Raw genomic sequence first — 17531 nt, forward strand, 5'->3', positions numbered from 1 at the left:
GTTGATTTTAATAGTTTGATAATGCAATTGAGTACTTGGTGAAATTATACTTTTGCTGAGACACTGAGTGATTTCCAAGTTTTGATTTGCAAAAAGCTTAGATGCTCAAGGTAAAATCATGTCAGGATAGATGAATCTGCAAAGCACATGCTATAACAGAGTTTCCCTCCATAATGTAATTCCTCTCCAAAGTCTCTTCTCTTTTCTCTTTTCTGCCTGCTCTCAGGAAGTGGTCGGTTTGTAAGAAGAGATATCAGAGCTATAACAGCCCTTGTGAATACAATTAGCCTATCCCTGTTCATTTCATTTGGGCACCTTGGAGAGCCCTTGGGTAGCTTGGAGAGAAATATGTGGGTGAATGCTGATTGCTGGTCGTGGTGAGGAAAGTAACGCTCCCTATACTATCAATGCATTTTTCCAGAAAAGGTGGGTAAAACGCAATGCGCAAAATAAAAATAAAAAAGGTGTTTACGTAAACGGCCTTTACCCTTCACTACACCATCTGTATGTAACATTACAACATCATGACCGTGGATGGATATCAGGCCATGTTGACTAGTGTGTGCTATGCTGTGTTAGAGTTTGGATATCAGGCCATATTGAGTAGTGTGTGCTATGCTGTGTTAGAGTTTGGATATCAGGCCATGTTGAGTAGTGTGTGCTATGCTGTGTTAGAGTTTGGATATCAGGCCATATTGAGTAGTGTATGCTATGCTGTGGTAGAGTTTTGCAGCAGCCAACCAACATTTGTAAGACTATACGCTAAGACAGATTCGCTTGAGCTGCAGCAAGCTACCTTGAGTTGTCCCAAGCCTTCCTTAGAGTTAATTAAACACAACATTCTCCATTAACGTCCCTCTCCAATCATGGCGACATTCCATCCGTCCTTCCTTCCTGACTTTTGTTTGGCTCGTAGCGAGCAAAGCACAGCGTTCTTGACTAAACAACACTTCCATGTCCAAAGTCCCCGAAGCTAGACGGGGGTCTGAGGAGAAAACCAGGTCATTTCTTCTCTTTAGTCAGAGGAAGAGATTGCAGTGATCTGTCCCAAAAGGCACCCTATTCCCCTGTGGGTCCTGGTCAAAAGTAGTGCACTACATAGGGAATAGGGTGCCATTTGAGACCAAAAGTAGTGCACTACATAGGGAATAGGGTGCCATTTGGGACCAAAAGTAGTGCACTATATAGGGAATAGGGTGCCATTTGGGACCAAAAGTAGTGCACTATATAGGGAATAGGGTGCCATTTGAGATGCAGGACAGGAGGGGAGAGTGGAGGACACTTGCCTTAATTTGATTGATGTGTGGTTCATGGAGCGGTGGACTTTGTTGTAATTACTCTTTTAATTAATCAAACCATTATGTTTCTCCAGGCTGTAATAATTGAATAAACCAACCTCACTCGTCTTCAAAGTCACTTTGCTTCCTCGCTGCCTCACGCTTTACTGGATAATCTTTGCTGTTTAAAGGTCTAGAAAGGGGTAGCGTTCAATGTGGTTGCATGGGAAAGGAAAGCGAGAGAACAGGTTGGATGTGTTTCAAACGGGAACTACACTCCTCTTCTTCTCTCTATATGGTGTCCTATTTTGACCAGAGCCCAACGGCAGGGTTCCCCAATTGGCAGCCAGCGGGCCGAATTTGGCCCACGGGTGATTATATCCCCCCCCCCCCCCCCCCCCCTCCACACACACACAAGTTTTCAGAGCCAAAAAATAGTATACTGTTATATCAGTTTGGGCTTCTTGCGGTCAATTTGCAGTCTACAAACTATTTGTAATTATGTACTGGCCCCCTGACCATTCGCTCAAGAAACAAGTCGGCCCGCGGCTGAATCTAGTTGATGTTTCCTGGCCTACGGGGAATAGGATGTAGCAAGTGACTAAATACTAATCTATCATTACTGGGGTCAGTGCAGTAGCAAATTGAATGAGAAACATGGCGGTTTCATTACATCATTATATGATCCTGCAGTTCTGACACAGAATACTGTGAATGGAGAAATGAGAGAGTTTGAATCCACTGCATTTTGTACATCCTCCAAGGTGAATCCTCTATTGTAATTTAGTTCATAAAATATACAGCCATGCCCTCGACGATAAAGCAGACACACCTCATTCCCCACTCACTGTGTAGTGATCACTGAATCTCCTATTTAAAACCCTGTGTAGTGATCACTGAATCTCCTATTTAAAACCCTGTGTAGTGATCACTGAAAATCCTATTTAAAACCCTGTGTAGTGATCACTGAATCTCCTATTAAAAACCATGTGTAGTGATCACTGAATCTCCTATCAAAAACCCTGTGTAGTGATCACTGAATCTCCTATTAAAAACCCTGTGTAGTGATCACTGAATCTCCTATTAAAAACCCTGTGTAGTGATCACTGAAACTCCTATTAAAAACCATATGTAGTGATCACTGAATCTCCTATCAAAAACCCTGTTTAGTGATCACTGAATCTTCTATTAAAAACCATGTTTAGTGATCACTGAATCACCTATTAAGGACCCGGTGTAGTGATCACTGAATCTCCTATCAAAAACCCTGTGTAGTGATCACTGAATCTCCTATTTAAAACCCTGGGTAGTGATCACTGAATCTCCTATTAAAAACCCTGTGTAGTGATCACTGAAAATCCTATTAAACACCATGTGTAGTGATCACTGAATCTCCTATCAAAAACCCGGTGTAGTGATCACTGAATCTCCTATAAAAAACCCGGTGTAGTGATCACTGAATCTCCTATAAAAAACCTGTGTAGTGATCACTGAATCTCCTATCAAAAACCCTGTGTAGTGATCACTGAATCTCCTATTTAAAACCCTGTGTAGTGAAAACTGAATCTCCTATCAAAAACCCTGTGTAGTGATCACTGAATCTCCTATAGAAAACCCTGTGTAGTGATCACTGAATCGCCTATAAAAACCCTGTGTAGTGATCACTGAATCTCCTATTTAAAACCCTGGGAAGTGATCACTGAATCTCCTATTAAAAACCCTGTGTAGTGATCACTGAAAATCCTATTAAACACCATGTGTAGTGATCACTGAATCTCCTATCAAAAACCCTGTGTAGTGATCACTGAATTTCCTATAAAAAAAAACCTGTGTAGTGATCACTGAATCGCCTACTAAAAACCCTGTGTAGTGATCACTGAATCGCCTACTAAAAAACCTGTGTAGTGATCACTGAATCGCCTACTAAAAACCCTGTGTAGTGATCACTGAATCGCCTACTAAAAACCTGTGTAGTGATCACTGAATCTCCTATTTAAAACCCTGGGTAGTGATCACTGAATCTCCTATACAAAAACCTGTGTAGTGATCACTGAATTTCCTATTAAAAACCCTGTGTTGTGATCACTGAATCGCCTACTAAAAACCCTGTGTAGTGATCACTGAATCTCCTATACAAAAACCTGTGTAGTGATCACTGAATCTCCTATTAAAAACCCTGTGTAGTGATCACTGAATCGCCTACTAAAAACCCTGTGTAGTGATCACTGAATCTCCTATTAAACACCATGTGTAGTGATCACTGAATCTCCTATTAAAAACCATGTTTAGTGATCACTGAATCTCCTATACAAAAACCATGTGTAGTGATCACTGAATCTCCTATTAAAAACCCTGTGTAGGGATCACTGAATCTCCTATTAAAAACCCTGTGTAGTGATCACTGAATCTCCTATTAAAAACCCTGTGTAGTGATCACTGAATCTCCTATAAAAAAAAACCTGTGTAGTGATCACTGAATCTCCTATTAAAAACCCTGTGTAGTGATCACTGAATCTCATATAAAAAAAATGGAGAGGATTGGAGCAAACCCAGAGACAGAGAATAACCAGCGACCAGCGACCCGAGACCAGTGATCAGTGACCAGCGACCCGAGACCAGTGATCAGTGACCAGCGACCCGAGACCAGTGATAAGTGACCAGCGACCCGAGACCAGTGATCAGTGACTAGCGACCCGAGACTGTTGATTAGCGACCTGCGACCGGCGACCAGCGATACCTCCTAATTGTGTCTGAACCACTATTAAGTCCTTGATGTCCACTTCTATCACCCTACCTTCCTGTCAGCGTCCCAAGTGGCACCCTATTCCCTATATAGTGCACTACTTTTGATTTGACCAGAGTACTCTTGGCCCTGGTCAAAAGTAGTGCACTATATAGGGAGTAGGGTACCATTTGAGACACAGCCCAGGAGAAGGCGGTGGCCAATTTGAGCTAGTCTCGGCTGCCCAGAAGGATTTGCATCTTTCCCCGTGAGTCGCGATTCATTCCGGCAGCTAGAACTGTCACAAAAAATCTATTACCCAACTTTGTTCATTTGGCATTTTCAGTGAGAAACTGTATTTTGCAGGAGAGGGCCAGGGAGTGTCTTCTGCAGGAGAGGGCCAGGGAGTGTCTTCTGCAGGAGAGGGCCAGGGAGTGTCTTCTGCAGGAGAGGGCCAGGGAGTGTCTTCTGCAGGAGAGGGCCAGGGAGTGTCTTCTGCAGGAGAGGGCCAGGGAGTGTGGGATGTTTCTCTCCCTGAGACAATGGCAATGAAATAGAGCTTTTAGTGGAACAGAGCCGGAAGCTATGGAGTGTTCCAACAGAACAGTAAAGATGGATTTAAAGATGGATTTAAAGATGGATTTTCTTATCTAAATACTAAATGTTCTCATTATGAGACAAAACAGTCTAAATGAATTCATATAGAGGTGTATGGGTCTTGTTCTTCAGCATGTTGCTCTATATGTGAGTACACTGGCTGGGGTTGCTCTCATCCATATGCAAAATCTAGTGCCACCACCGTCCACTTGAACATCCTACTTGTTTGCCATGACATTTTCCCTATGTACAAGCAGGTGTTTAAGTGTATGTACATGCATGTTTAAATAATGTATGTGTGTGGGTGGGTGTGTTGAGTGGGAGCCACGTGGAGGCTCTTACAGGTGTTTGTTGACAGAGAGTGGAGTTGACCTCTGTAATCGTCGCTGCACCTCTCCTTCTCCTCCTCCACTTTCGTTCCCATCAGACACTGACCTAATTGCAGCACAGCGAGTGTTTACCTCTTCTTCAAAAATATGAGCCACTGAATGCTGCAAAATAGTACAGACGTGTGAGGGTTCACACAGAGAACACAGGGGGTGCGTCCCAAATGCTACCCTATTCCCTTTATAGTGCACTACTTTAAACCAGGGCCCATAGGGTTCTGCACTATATAGGGCGCCATTTGGGACTCATACAGGGACATACTGTAGCATTGCTATACCTATTTCACACTACTGAACTAAGCCGAACCAGGTCTGAGCTGGGCTAGTCTGGTTCTACATCCATCATAGTCTGAGCTGGGGTAGCCTGGTTCTGCATCAATCATAGTCTGAGCTGGGGTAGCCTGGTTCTGCATCAAACATAGTTTCTGGAACAATGCTGTGAAAGACACTTCATAGTATGATGTATTTTGTGGACAAATCCAACTCAAGCTACATGAAAAGTCGACATGTTCGTTATTGGAGTCTAGTGTAGCCTACCCCGAGTCCAATGTATTCACGTCATTCATCTAATTGCTATCTAGGAAAGTCTTTGAATGATAATTAAGTTGTCCTTAACTAGACTATAAAACAGACAAAAAATATAAGCCTTAATTTAAAAGAAAGTGCCCAAGAAGTACTCTATCGGGTGGCAATCCACCATGTCTCTTCCACTCCTAATTACCACGGCTATCATCTCCAATAATAATAATGACCTAATGTTCCTGCCAGCACTGACAAGGCTAATGAACACTGTATTAGCCTTGCTGAACTTCAGAGGAGTGGCTAGGGACCCAACAAATGCTCAAATCACCCGCTGCAACTGGGGAAGGAAGATCCCACCCACCCACACACACAAACACACACACACACACACACACTTCCTTTATTTCGGCCCTTGTAGTATGCCACAGAATGAAGCAATGTATTGGGCATGCATTCTAAGTGGTATGTATATTAGAGGATGTCCTTATACTGATCCTGCTGCTCAGCCACTTTACCCCTGATTATATATACATACAGTGCCTAAAGAAAGTATTCATACCCCTTGACTTATTTCACATTTTGTTGTGTTACAGCATGAATTTAAAATGAATTAAATATAGTTTTTTTCGCACCCATTTACACACAATACCCCATAATCACAAAGTGAAAGCATGTTTTTAGAACTTTCAGCAAATTTATTGAAAATGAAACACAGACATATCTCATTTACATTTATGTCATTTAGCAGACACTCTTATCCAGAGCGACTTACAGTTAGTGAGTACATATATTTTTTTTTTCATACTGGCCCCCAGTGGGAATCGAACCCACAACCCTGGCGTTGCAAGTGCCATGCTCTACCAACTGAGCTACACAGGGCCCATTTACACAAGTATTCACACCCCTGAGTCAATACTTTGTTGAAGCAGCTTTGGCAGCGATTACAGCTGTGAGTCTTTCTGGGTAAATCTCTAAGAGATTTCCATACCTGGATTGTGCAAAGTTTGCCAATAAATTTTTTCACAATTCTTCAAGCGCTGTCAAAATGGTTGTTGATCACTGCTAGACAACCATTTTCAGGTCTTGCCATAGATTTTCAAATAGATTTAAGTCAAAACTGTAACTCGGCCACTGAGGAACATTCACTGTCTTCTTGGTAAGCAACTCCAGTGTAGATTTGGCCTTGTGTTTTAGGTTATTGTCCTGCTGGAAGGTGAATTCATTTCCCAGTGTCTGGTGGAAAGCAGACTGAACCAGGTTTTCCTCTAGGATTTTGCCTGTGCTTAGTTCCATTCCGTTTCTTTTTTATCCTGAAAAACTCCCCAGTCCTTAATGATTATAAGCATACCCATAACATGATGCAGCCACCACTATGTTTGAAAATATGGAGAGTGGTACTCATTAATGTGTTGTATTGGATTTATCCAAAACATTACACGTTGTATTCAGGACAAAAAGTGAATAGCATTTTCACATTCTTTTGCAGTATTACTTTAGTGCCTTGTTGCAAACAGGATGCATATTTTGGAATATTTGTATTATGTACAGGTTTCCTTCTTTTCACTCTGTCAATTAGGTTAGTATTGTGGAGTAACTACAATGTTGTTGATCCATCCTTAGATTTCTCCTATCACAGCCATTAAACTATGCAACTGTTTTAAAGTCACCATTGGCCTCATGGTGAAATCTCTGAGTGGTTTCCTTCCTATTTTGGGGGGGGGGGCATGATATTTGTGCGTCTGTAACTTTCTCACTCATCATTATTCACGATTCATTCAGAATTATCCGTAATCATGGTAGCATCCACATCAATGTTAATTAATTAATCCAACGTGCTGGAGTACAGAGCCAAAACAACAACAACAACAAAAAGTCACTGTCCCAATACTTTGGAGCTCACTGTAACTACCTCAATCGTTATTGGTATTGATCCTGTATATAGTGTATATTCGTGAGTGTTCTTTTTAAAACATTTTATCTGACATAAGTGTGGTCTAAAAAAAACAACAATGGAGGCATTGACACTTTTTCTATGTTTTTTAAAAATATATATTGATACTGCACTCTTGAGGAAAGTGCTTGCAAGTAAGCGCTTCACTGTACCATTTACACCTGCTGCATCCTGTGCAAATGACAAATACATTTAGATTTTATTTCAGTTCACTTCTACTTCCTTATCACCATCTTCACTGTGGTTTCAGGGTAGTAGTACTGTACATGGACAGTGGACATATCACCCTGAGTTGCCATTACTGACTCTGTCTTAGTGATGTGTTTAGAAGCCCACTGCCTGTACCAATTCTCCCCCAAAGTCACTGTTCATTCTCAGACCTGGCAACCCACCATTTTGTTTTCAGCACTGGTTCCGGTCACACCATGTTTGTCTTCTCTGCCTATCGACTGTATAACCTGTATGTAATGTGTCAACGTCAACGAGGAGGACCATAATCCATGCATTTGGACCAGTTGCTATAACAGTAGGCATATATACTGTATGTTGACATACTGCCCTCTCCCTGACCGGCTGGGGTCATGTTGTTGTTTAACGTATTGATCTACCATCTTGTTTTTTGCTTCTCCTTCCTGTTTTGGGGCTAGCTGTATCGATGCTTCCTGGTATCTCCTCAAATAGGGCTTCTTGTTATTCACAAGTTCTATTAGACATGGACAGGTCTTCTTGACATTAGCAGGATCTATCCTGTGCATGTGGCTGGCATGGCAACCAAAATCTTGCAAAACAGAAAACACACCCGTTCACAGTGACCAGGAAAAGTGGATGAGTAGGACTGAATGGAATCTTACGTTCATAATGAAACTCTTCACACTATAGCAGTTAAGAGTAGGCCATCAAAATAAAAATATTAAAATATTATTTCCAAAATGCTATATATTCATTTTCAAAATGTCGGTAAAATAGTTTTGTTGTTTAAAGAACTTATGAAAGAGATTGGTGTGTTTTTTCACTATCTAATCATGGCATGTGGTTGTTCAATGACAGACATATGTGTTTGAGATCTATCACTTGGTTGCATTTTTATAGAGACAAATAATCATGTTTTTTTGCAAAACGCTATATATCCACCTCACACTCAGAGAAATAAGTAGTTCTGCTAGGTTTTACACAGTCAAATGTAAAAATGTTTTTTAATTTTTTATAAACAACTGTACAAATGAGAAATGTGACAAAAGAAAATTCACAAAATGAATAAAACAGTTATGTTAAACATTTTCATTTTACATTTAGCAGATGCTCTTATCCAGAGCGACTTACAGTCAGTGCATTCATCTTAAGATAGCTAGGTGAGAGCGACTTACAACCAAATAACACAGGCAAATATACAGTATATTAACATTCCATCCTAGCTAAATAATGGATATACAGCGTTTTCCAAAATAAAAACATTTTAATACACACCTAAAATCTATGAATACAAAATCTGACATGACAATTTTACACACACATGAAGGTACCCATAAGTAATCATTTCTGGTGAATAAACACAAATGTGAAAAATATAGCATTTTGGAAATAAACTATTCATATACTGTACTCACAATACCTAAGGGGCATACAACAAGTCCTACTGTACTTGTAAGAACATATCCAGTCACAGCAGTACATCATTATTGGAAGGAACGGAAGATAGAACATGAAGGCTGTTCTAGAATCAGGTGTTACATCACCATGGAGGCTCCATTTAACACTCTGCTCTATGCAGCTTCCATCTATCATCTTAAAAGTCCCGAGATGGTCTGGCACACATTTTGGGTAAACACTCCATTTGGAAGTGCCTGTGCAGTGAGAAGGAATGATAGATATAGACACAACCATGCAGGAGGAAAATATGTCAGCTTTACATTCAGAGTGGATGCAAATTCTCCCATTTAATTTTATAACTTTTTTTTTACACTGTCATTAGAGGTGCTGTGTGTGTGTGTGTGTGTGTGTGTGTGTGTGTGTGTGTGTGTGTGTGTGTGTGTGTGTGTGAGTGTGTGTGTGTGTGTGTGCGTGCGGTTTGTGTGTGTACAGTACACCACATTAAAGCAACACTGTATTACAGTACTTGCTGCGTCCGCTTCATGTTACCTGCACAGTGCTCACCTGTATGCTGTCTGTCGGCCGGTGTTGTGAGTCAGAATATCCCTCCAACGGTAGCTGAGTATTCCCTCTAGCACATGGTGGATTACAGCATAGCCCTCCTCAAGTATTGTAGCAATTCATCTCACTATAACGTTTTGAATGAAATTAAACACACACTATGGTTATCCTCCCTGGGCTTTGGCAGTCGATGATGATGTTGCTGCTGGGTTCAGTTGAGTTCAACAGATGTCCAGATGGTTTGTGAAAGTAAACAATTTGACACTTTCTTTTTTTTCCCCCCTTGTCTTTTCATTGACCGGATCTACTGGGTTACACGGTAAAACATCCTTCATAGCCTTACACACACAGGCAGATACAAACGGACACTGTCTAGTATAGATTCTGCTCCATCTGTTGTTTTTTGCCCCCCACTTCCACATGATACACCACAATAGCAGCAGTGCCACATGACAGAGCAACAGAGCCCACCGGAGCCTGGTCCACTGTGCCAGGAGGCATGAGTCACTCTAACATGCACAAGCCAGGTTATACATTTACATTTACATTTTAGTCATTTAGCAGACGCTCTTATCCAGAGCGACTTACAGTTAGTGAATACATATTTTTTTTATACTGGCCCCCCGTGGGAATCGAACCCGCAACCCTGGCGTTGCAAACGCCATGCTCTATCAACTGAGCTGTTATACTCCTGATGTATCCAGTATTAGTGTGTGCACAAGCCAGGTTATACTCCTGATGTATCCAGTATTAGTGTTCCACATCAGCAGAATGTGGTTATACAGAAAACCATTGGAGTATATCATTACTATGACAGGAGTGTTCATCTTTATTCGGAAAACAAATGTCTTGATGGTATGTATCAGAGGAGGCTGGTTTGGATGGGGTATAGGAGGACTGGCTTACTGTAAAGACTGGAATGGAATCAATGGAACGCTATTATCAAACACATCAAACATATGGAAACCACATGTTAGACCCCGTTCCATTAATTCCATTCCAGCCATTACAATGAGCCCGTCTTCCTATAGCTCCTCCCACCAACCTCCTCCGGTATGTATGACCCAAAACTGGCATACCTTTGTAAACCCTGTGAATTTAAACCATCTCTTTATGTGCATTATTTCTAATGATGAGTGTTGGTCATGGTGGATATAGCTATGTTAACAAAAACATACGTCTTCATGGCATAGAAAGAATGTTATTTCCCCACAGAGAGCAGTTTTCACCTTAATGCAGGCACTGAGAGAGTCCTCCTCAACCTATGACTTATTTTAGCTAGTCTTTTCACCTGTTTTCGACCTGTCACAGGTTCTGCCAGGATTCCTGGCGATTACAGTCCACATAACTTCTCTTCATCAAATACTTTCCTTTTACAAGCACTTTTGTCAGTGAGAGTGTGCTTTGAATAGTCCCTTTAAGTACCTTCAAACACTCCCTCCCAGGCACTCCCAGCAGCCAGCGGTTATGGATTACTATTACAAAATGATTTCATATGGCTCTGAAACTTAGAGAGAGAGACAGAGGGAGAGAGAGAGAGAGAGAGAGAGAGAGAGAGAGAGAGAGAGAGAGAGAGAGAGAGAGAGAGAGAGAGAGAGAGAGAGAGAGAGAGAGAGAGAGAGAGAGGGGGGGGGGAGAAAGAGAGAGAGAGAGAGAGAGAGAGAGAGAGAGAGAGAGAGGGGAGAAAGAAAGAGAGGGAGAGAGAGAGAGAGAGAGAGAGAGAGAGAGAGAGAGAGAGAGAGAGAGAGAGAGAGAGGGAGAGAGAGAGAGAGAGAGAGAGAGAGAGAGGAGTGAGAGGAGAAAGAGGGAGAGAGGGAGCTCACAGGTATACACGGGCTGCGATAAATCCAGGCGCTTATAGCTTAGAAGGTTTCTCCCATAAATTCCTGTCTGGGCCCAGCAGGATCAAGGGAGAGTGCATTGGTGATGGCAGAATCGATTTCATTTAGAATTCTCATCAGCCCCAGCTCTTAGCTCTGACATTGAATAACAAACAACTACAGCTTTCTGGGTAACGAGAGCTTTGTGCCCAGTTCACCTCCAGAACTTATTTATCTAGAGCACACAGGGAACTAACAATAACAACAGGAGCTAACACAATAAATAAACATTTTACTCTTGTTCTGCTTGTTAGTGCTGATTATAGTCATATTTCAGGCTCTTTTCAGGTAAATGGATGTGGGAATTATGTTAACGTGATGGATGGCCAAGGCCAGCGGACGCTTATAAGAAATCCCACTATGCCCTCCGTCGAACCATCAAACAGGCAAAGAGACAATACAGGACTAAGATTGAATCGTACTACACCGGCTCTGATGCTCGTCGGATGTGGCAGGGCTTGAAAACTATTACAGACTACAAAGGGAAGCACAGCCGCGAGCTGCCCAGTGACACAATCCTACCAGACGAGCTAAACAACTTCTATGCTCGCTTCGAGGCAAGCAACACTGAAGCTTGCATGAGAGCACACGCTGTTCCGGATGACTATGTGATCACGCTCTCCGTAGTTGATGTGAGTAAGACTTTTAAGCAGGTCAACATTCACAAGGCCGCAGGGCCAGACGGATTACCAGGACGTGTACTCCGAGCATGTGCTGACCAACTGGCAAGTGTCTTCACTGACATTTTCAACAATGAGTCTGTAATACCAACATGTTTCAAGCAGACCACCATAGTCCCCATGCCCAAAGACACTAAGATAACCTGCCTAAATGACTACAGACCCGTAGCACTGACGTCTGTAGCCATGAAGTGCTTTGAAAGGCTGGTCTTGGCTCACATCAACACTATTATCCCAGAAACCCTAGAAATTTTTTACATTTTACATTTTACATTCTAGACCCACTCCAATTTGCATTCCGCCCCAACAGATCCACAGATGATGCAATCTTTATTGTACTCCACACTGCCCTTTCCCACCTGGACAAGAGGAACACCTACGTGAGAATGCTATTCATTGACTACAGCTCAACGTTCAACACCATAGTGCCCTCAAAGCTCATCACTAAGCTAAGGATCCTGGGACTAAACACCTCCCTCTGCAACTGGATCCTGGACTTCCTGACGGGCCTCCCCCAGGTGGTAAGGGTAGGTAACAACACATCTGCCACGCTGATCCTCAACACGGGGGCCCCTCAGGGGTGCGTGCTCAGTCCCCTCCTGTACTCCCTGTTCACCCATGACTGCATGGCCAGGCACGACTCCAACTCCATCATTAAGTTTGCCGACGACACAACAGTGGTAGGCCTGATCACCGACAACGATGAGACAGCCTATAGGGAGGAGGTCAGAGACCTGGCCGTGTGGTGCCAGGATAACAACCTCTCCCTCAACATGACCAAGACAAAGGAGATGATTGTGGACTACAGGAAAAAAAAGAGGACTGAGCACGCCCCCATTCTCATCGACGGGGCTGTAGTGGAACAGGTTGAGAGCTTCAAGTTCCTTGGTGTTCACATCACCAACAAACTATCATGGTCCAAACACACCAAGACAGTCGTGAAGAGGGCACGACAAAGCCTATTCCCCTCAGGAGACTGAAAAGATTTGGCATGGGTCCTCAGATCCTCAAAAAGTTCTACAGCTGCACCATCGAGAGCATCCTGACTGGTTTCATCACCGCCTGGTATGGCAACTGCTGGCCTTCGACCGCAAGGCACTACAGAGGGTAGTGCGTACGGCCCAGTACATCACTTTGGCCAAGCTTCCTGCCATCCAGGACCTCTATACCAGGCAGTGTCAGAGGAAGGCCATCAAAATTGTAAAAGACTCCAGCCACCCTAGTCATAGACTGTTCTCTCTGCTACCGCACGGCAAGCGATACCGGAGCACCAAGTCTAGGTCCAAAAGGCTTCTCAACAGCTTCTACCCCCAAGCCATAAGACTGCTTGAACAGCTAGTCATGGCTACCCGGACTATTTGCACTGCCCCCCCACTCCCACCCCATCTTTTTACGCTGCTGCTACTCTGTTAATTATTTATGAATAGTCACTTTAACTCTACCCACATGTACATTTTACTTCAACTACATCAACTAGCCGGTGCCCCCGCACATTCACTCTGCACCGGTACCCCCCTGTATATATAGCCTCCCTACTGTTATTTTATTTTACTTCTGCTCTTTTTTTCTCAACACTTTTTTGTTTAATTCTACTTTTTTATTTAAAATAAATGCACTGTTGGTTAAGGGCTGTAAGTAAGCATTTCACTGTAATGTCTGCACCTGTTGTATTCGGCGCATGTGGCCAATACAATTTGATTTGATTTGATTTGATAAGCCAGCCTACAGAGAGGAGGTGAGAGCCCTGGCAGAGTGTTGCCAGGAAAATAACCTCGTATGCATAGTCACTTTAACTCTACCCACATGTACATATTACCTCAACTACCTCAACTACCTCACTAGCCGGTGCCCCCGCACATTGACTCTGCACCGGTACCCCCCTGTATATAGCCTCCCTACCTGCATTGTTGGTTAAGGGCTGTAAGTAAGCTTTTCACGGGTATGTCTACACCTGTTGTATTCGGCGCAGGTTGCAAATAACATTTGATTTGATTTGATTTGATTTAAAATATACTTCAGAGCTTAATTGTGTACTGTTAGTCAGAATGAAAAACAAATTGATATATTTTCAAGATAACAGCCGTCAAGACAAATCTGCAAAGATATTTCACTTGGCCATCAGTACCCATTCAGAATAAAAAACGGTCCATGACGCCACTGCAAATAGCAATCTACACTCATAGAAAAAAGGGTTTCAAAAGGATTCTTCGGCTGTCTCCATAGGAGAACTCTTTTTGATTCCAGGTAGAACCCTTTCTGGTTCCAGGTATAACTCTTTTGGGTTCCATGTAAAACCCTCTGTGGAAAGGGTCCTTCATGGAACCCAAAAGGGTTCTACCTGGAACCAAAAACAGTTCTCCTATGGGGACGGCCGAATAACCTTTTTAGGTTCTAGATTGCACTTTTCTTTCTAAGAGTATAGACAACTGATAGGCTAAGTCCACTTTTTCTCCCCAACAGAATAAAAGTAGAAGTTAATCATCATCATGTTCACGTTTTAATATTCCTCTCCTCTATCAGCCTCAGTCTCCGTCCCTTGATCATTTTAACCACCCAGTCTAGCGAGCATTAGCTGTCTTCATTGCACCCATCACCTTTAAAACGCACCGTCGTGTTGGAGCGCATTCAGGCTGAACTTTTACTTTTTTTATTAGTTTGACACTGCAGGCCCTTGCAGACGTGTGTGTGTGTGTATGTATGTGTGTTCTCGCCCGTGTCTGTATGTGTTGCCCTCAGTCTATAATAACGAGGTGGGAGAGAACAGAAAGCCCTGAGCATCTGACTCTGGCTATCTTTAGCAGAGGAAGAGGAGGAGGCTGTCTTTAGTAGAGGAAGAGGAGGCTGTCTTTAGCAGAGGAAGAGGAGGAGGCTGTCCTTAGCAGAGGAAGAGGAGGAGGCTGTCCTTAGCAGAGGAAGAGGAGGAGGTTGTCTAGCAGAGAGAGAGGGGGAGGCTGTCCTTAGCAGAGGAAGAGGAGGAGGCAAACAACTCCTGGTTGTCTTCTCATTACAATCGGACAGAGACACTCCAAAGGATGCATAATTACACTCCAATCTTCCATGACTAAAACACAGTACGGTAATAAGGAGAGGGCACAGAGAAGTCTGAGTATTCCCTATATAGTGCACTACTTTTGGCCTAATAGTTTAGTATGTGGGTCTGATAGTAGCTGCTATGCAGTAAATATAAGCCGTAGTTTCTCCACAGAAGGACAAGCTCAAGGAACTCTGTCTCTGTCTGGGCTCAACTTTGACTGTTCAACTTGCCAAAGCCTCCGCATTGCTACGCCTGCCAACCTTGAGACTCGAGATGCAGAAAATAATTTCAGAAGATGTCAGGGCAACTGAAGCATGTAAATAACTGCATTTCAACTGACAGCTCATTTGAATGAGGAATAGCTGACCTCTGGTGTTATCAGGGTCTGGGTGGGAAAAAATAGAAAAGAGAGAGAGAAAATACCACACAGAGAGAGAAAATAGGCCCTACATGCAGAATGCTTACCAGAACGACGCATCAACGCATATCAAACTGTATCACAAGATGGCACCAACAGACATGGTCACCCTGTTCCTAGCTCGTGGCCAACTTTGCAGTATTTCAATTTTTTGTGTTATTTCTTACATTATTTGTTCAGAACGTTCCTAGCATTATTACCTACAGACGAAAATAACTGGATATTAGATCGGCGGTCATTCACCAGCATTTCAACCAGAAATTTGACTTTCCTGAATTTGATCTTTTGTTCACTGTCTTTTTGGTAAGCAACTCCAGTGTAGATTTGGCCTTGTGTTTTAGGTTATTGTCCTGCTGAAAGGTGAATTCGTCTCCCAGTGTCTGGTGGACAGCAGACTGAACCAGGTTTTCCTCTAGGATTTTGCCTGTGTTTAGTTTATTTTTATCCTGAAAATCTCCCCAGTCCTTAACGATGACAAGCATACCCATAACATGATGCAGCCACCATTATGCTTGAAAATATGGAGAGTGGTAGACAGTAATGTGTTGTTTTGGATTTGCCCCAAACCTAACACTTTGTATTCAGAAAGAAAGTGAATCGCTTTGCCACACTTCCTTCGTTTGACACTGCCAATCAGAAATAAGCTTTTTGTGTGTATGGAACATGTCTGGGATCTGTTATTTCAGCTCATGAAACATAGGACCAACACTTTACATGTTGTGCTTATATTTTTGTTCAGTATACTTCAAAATCTATGGCAAGACCTGAAAATGGTTGTCTAGCAATGATGAACAACCAATTTGACAGAGCTTGAACAATTTTGAAAAGAATAATGGGCAAATGTTGACCAATCCAGGTGTGGAAAGCTCTTAAAGACTTACTCAGAAAGACTCACAGCTGTAATCGCTGCCAAAGGTGCTTCTACAAAGTACTGACTCAGGGGTGTGAGTACTTATACAAATTAGATTTCTGTATTTAATGTGGAATATATTTGCAAAAATGTCTAAAAACACATTTTCACTTTGTCATTATGGGTTATTGTGTGTAGATGAGTGAGACAAAAATATATTTACTCCATTTTGAATTCAGGTTGTAACACAACAAAATGTGGAATAGGTCAAGTGGTATGAATACTTTCTGAAGGCGCTGTATAGAGAGAGAGAGAGAGAGAGAGAGAGAGAGAGAGAGAGAGAGAGAGAGAGAGAGAGAGAGAGAGAGAGAGAGAGAGAGAGAGAGAGAGAGAGAGAGAGAGAGAGACTAAATCCATTTTTCTTATCCACAGCACTGAGACAACAACTTGCCATCCACTCAAGGCTGATGAGAGGAAAGCCGAGGCAGAAGACACCAAGTTGGACACAACCACAGACAGAAATGGATGCATTAGAGACATGGGACGACGCAAACAAGGCAGCTATCATCGGACACAGCGGTGAGTGCCTCTGTCTAAATGTTTAGCCCTTTCCACTTCTCTTTCTAATAGTAAAGAAATGAAGAAAGCCTTTGAAGGTGAACAGTCTTTGTAGATAAGTAGGTTTGAGAATTTAACATTTGCCTTCCACTTTTTCGCATGGTGTCTTTTCTAACACAAAGTTACCCAGCTTTCTTTGGCACGACTGTTCGAACAGACTTAGCGCGGACCGGAAGAAAGAACTCTCCAGGAAAAAGAAAGGCAGAGGGGTTTGTTTCAAGATTAACTCATGATGGGATTGTGGTAACGTACAGGAACTCACGTCCTTTTGTTCTACCAAACTGGAATACTTCACCATTAAATGCCGACCGCATTTCCACCCAAGATAATTTTATTCGGTCATCATCAATGACTGGGAAATGTTCCGGATCGCCTCTGAGAATAATGTTGACGTATACACTGACTCATGACTGGGTTCATCAGGAAGTGCATAGAGGATGTTGTTCCA

The 17531-nt window shown here is 42.6% G+C and overlaps 1 protein-coding gene across 1 annotated transcript in view; it reads left to right on the forward strand.

Moving 5' to 3' along the window:
• srrm4 (serine/arginine repetitive matrix 4) overlaps positions 1-17531 on the forward strand; it is a gene marked incomplete at both ends in the record, with an annotated part of 92776 nt that overhangs the window by 49943 nt on the left and 25302 nt on the right. Inside the window, one exon of the mRNA XM_084180411.1 lies at positions 16898-17044. Within this exon, the coding sequence (XP_084036537.1) occupies positions 16898-17044 (147 nt within the window). The remainder of the gene's footprint in view (positions 1-16897; positions 17045-17531) is intronic.

The sequence above is a fragment of the Coregonus lavaretus genome (assembly GCF_964263955.1).
Source record: "Coregonus lavaretus genome assembly, chromosome: 17".
In the NCBI taxonomy this organism is placed as follows: domain Eukaryota; kingdom Metazoa; phylum Chordata; class Actinopteri; order Salmoniformes; family Salmonidae; genus Coregonus; species Coregonus lavaretus.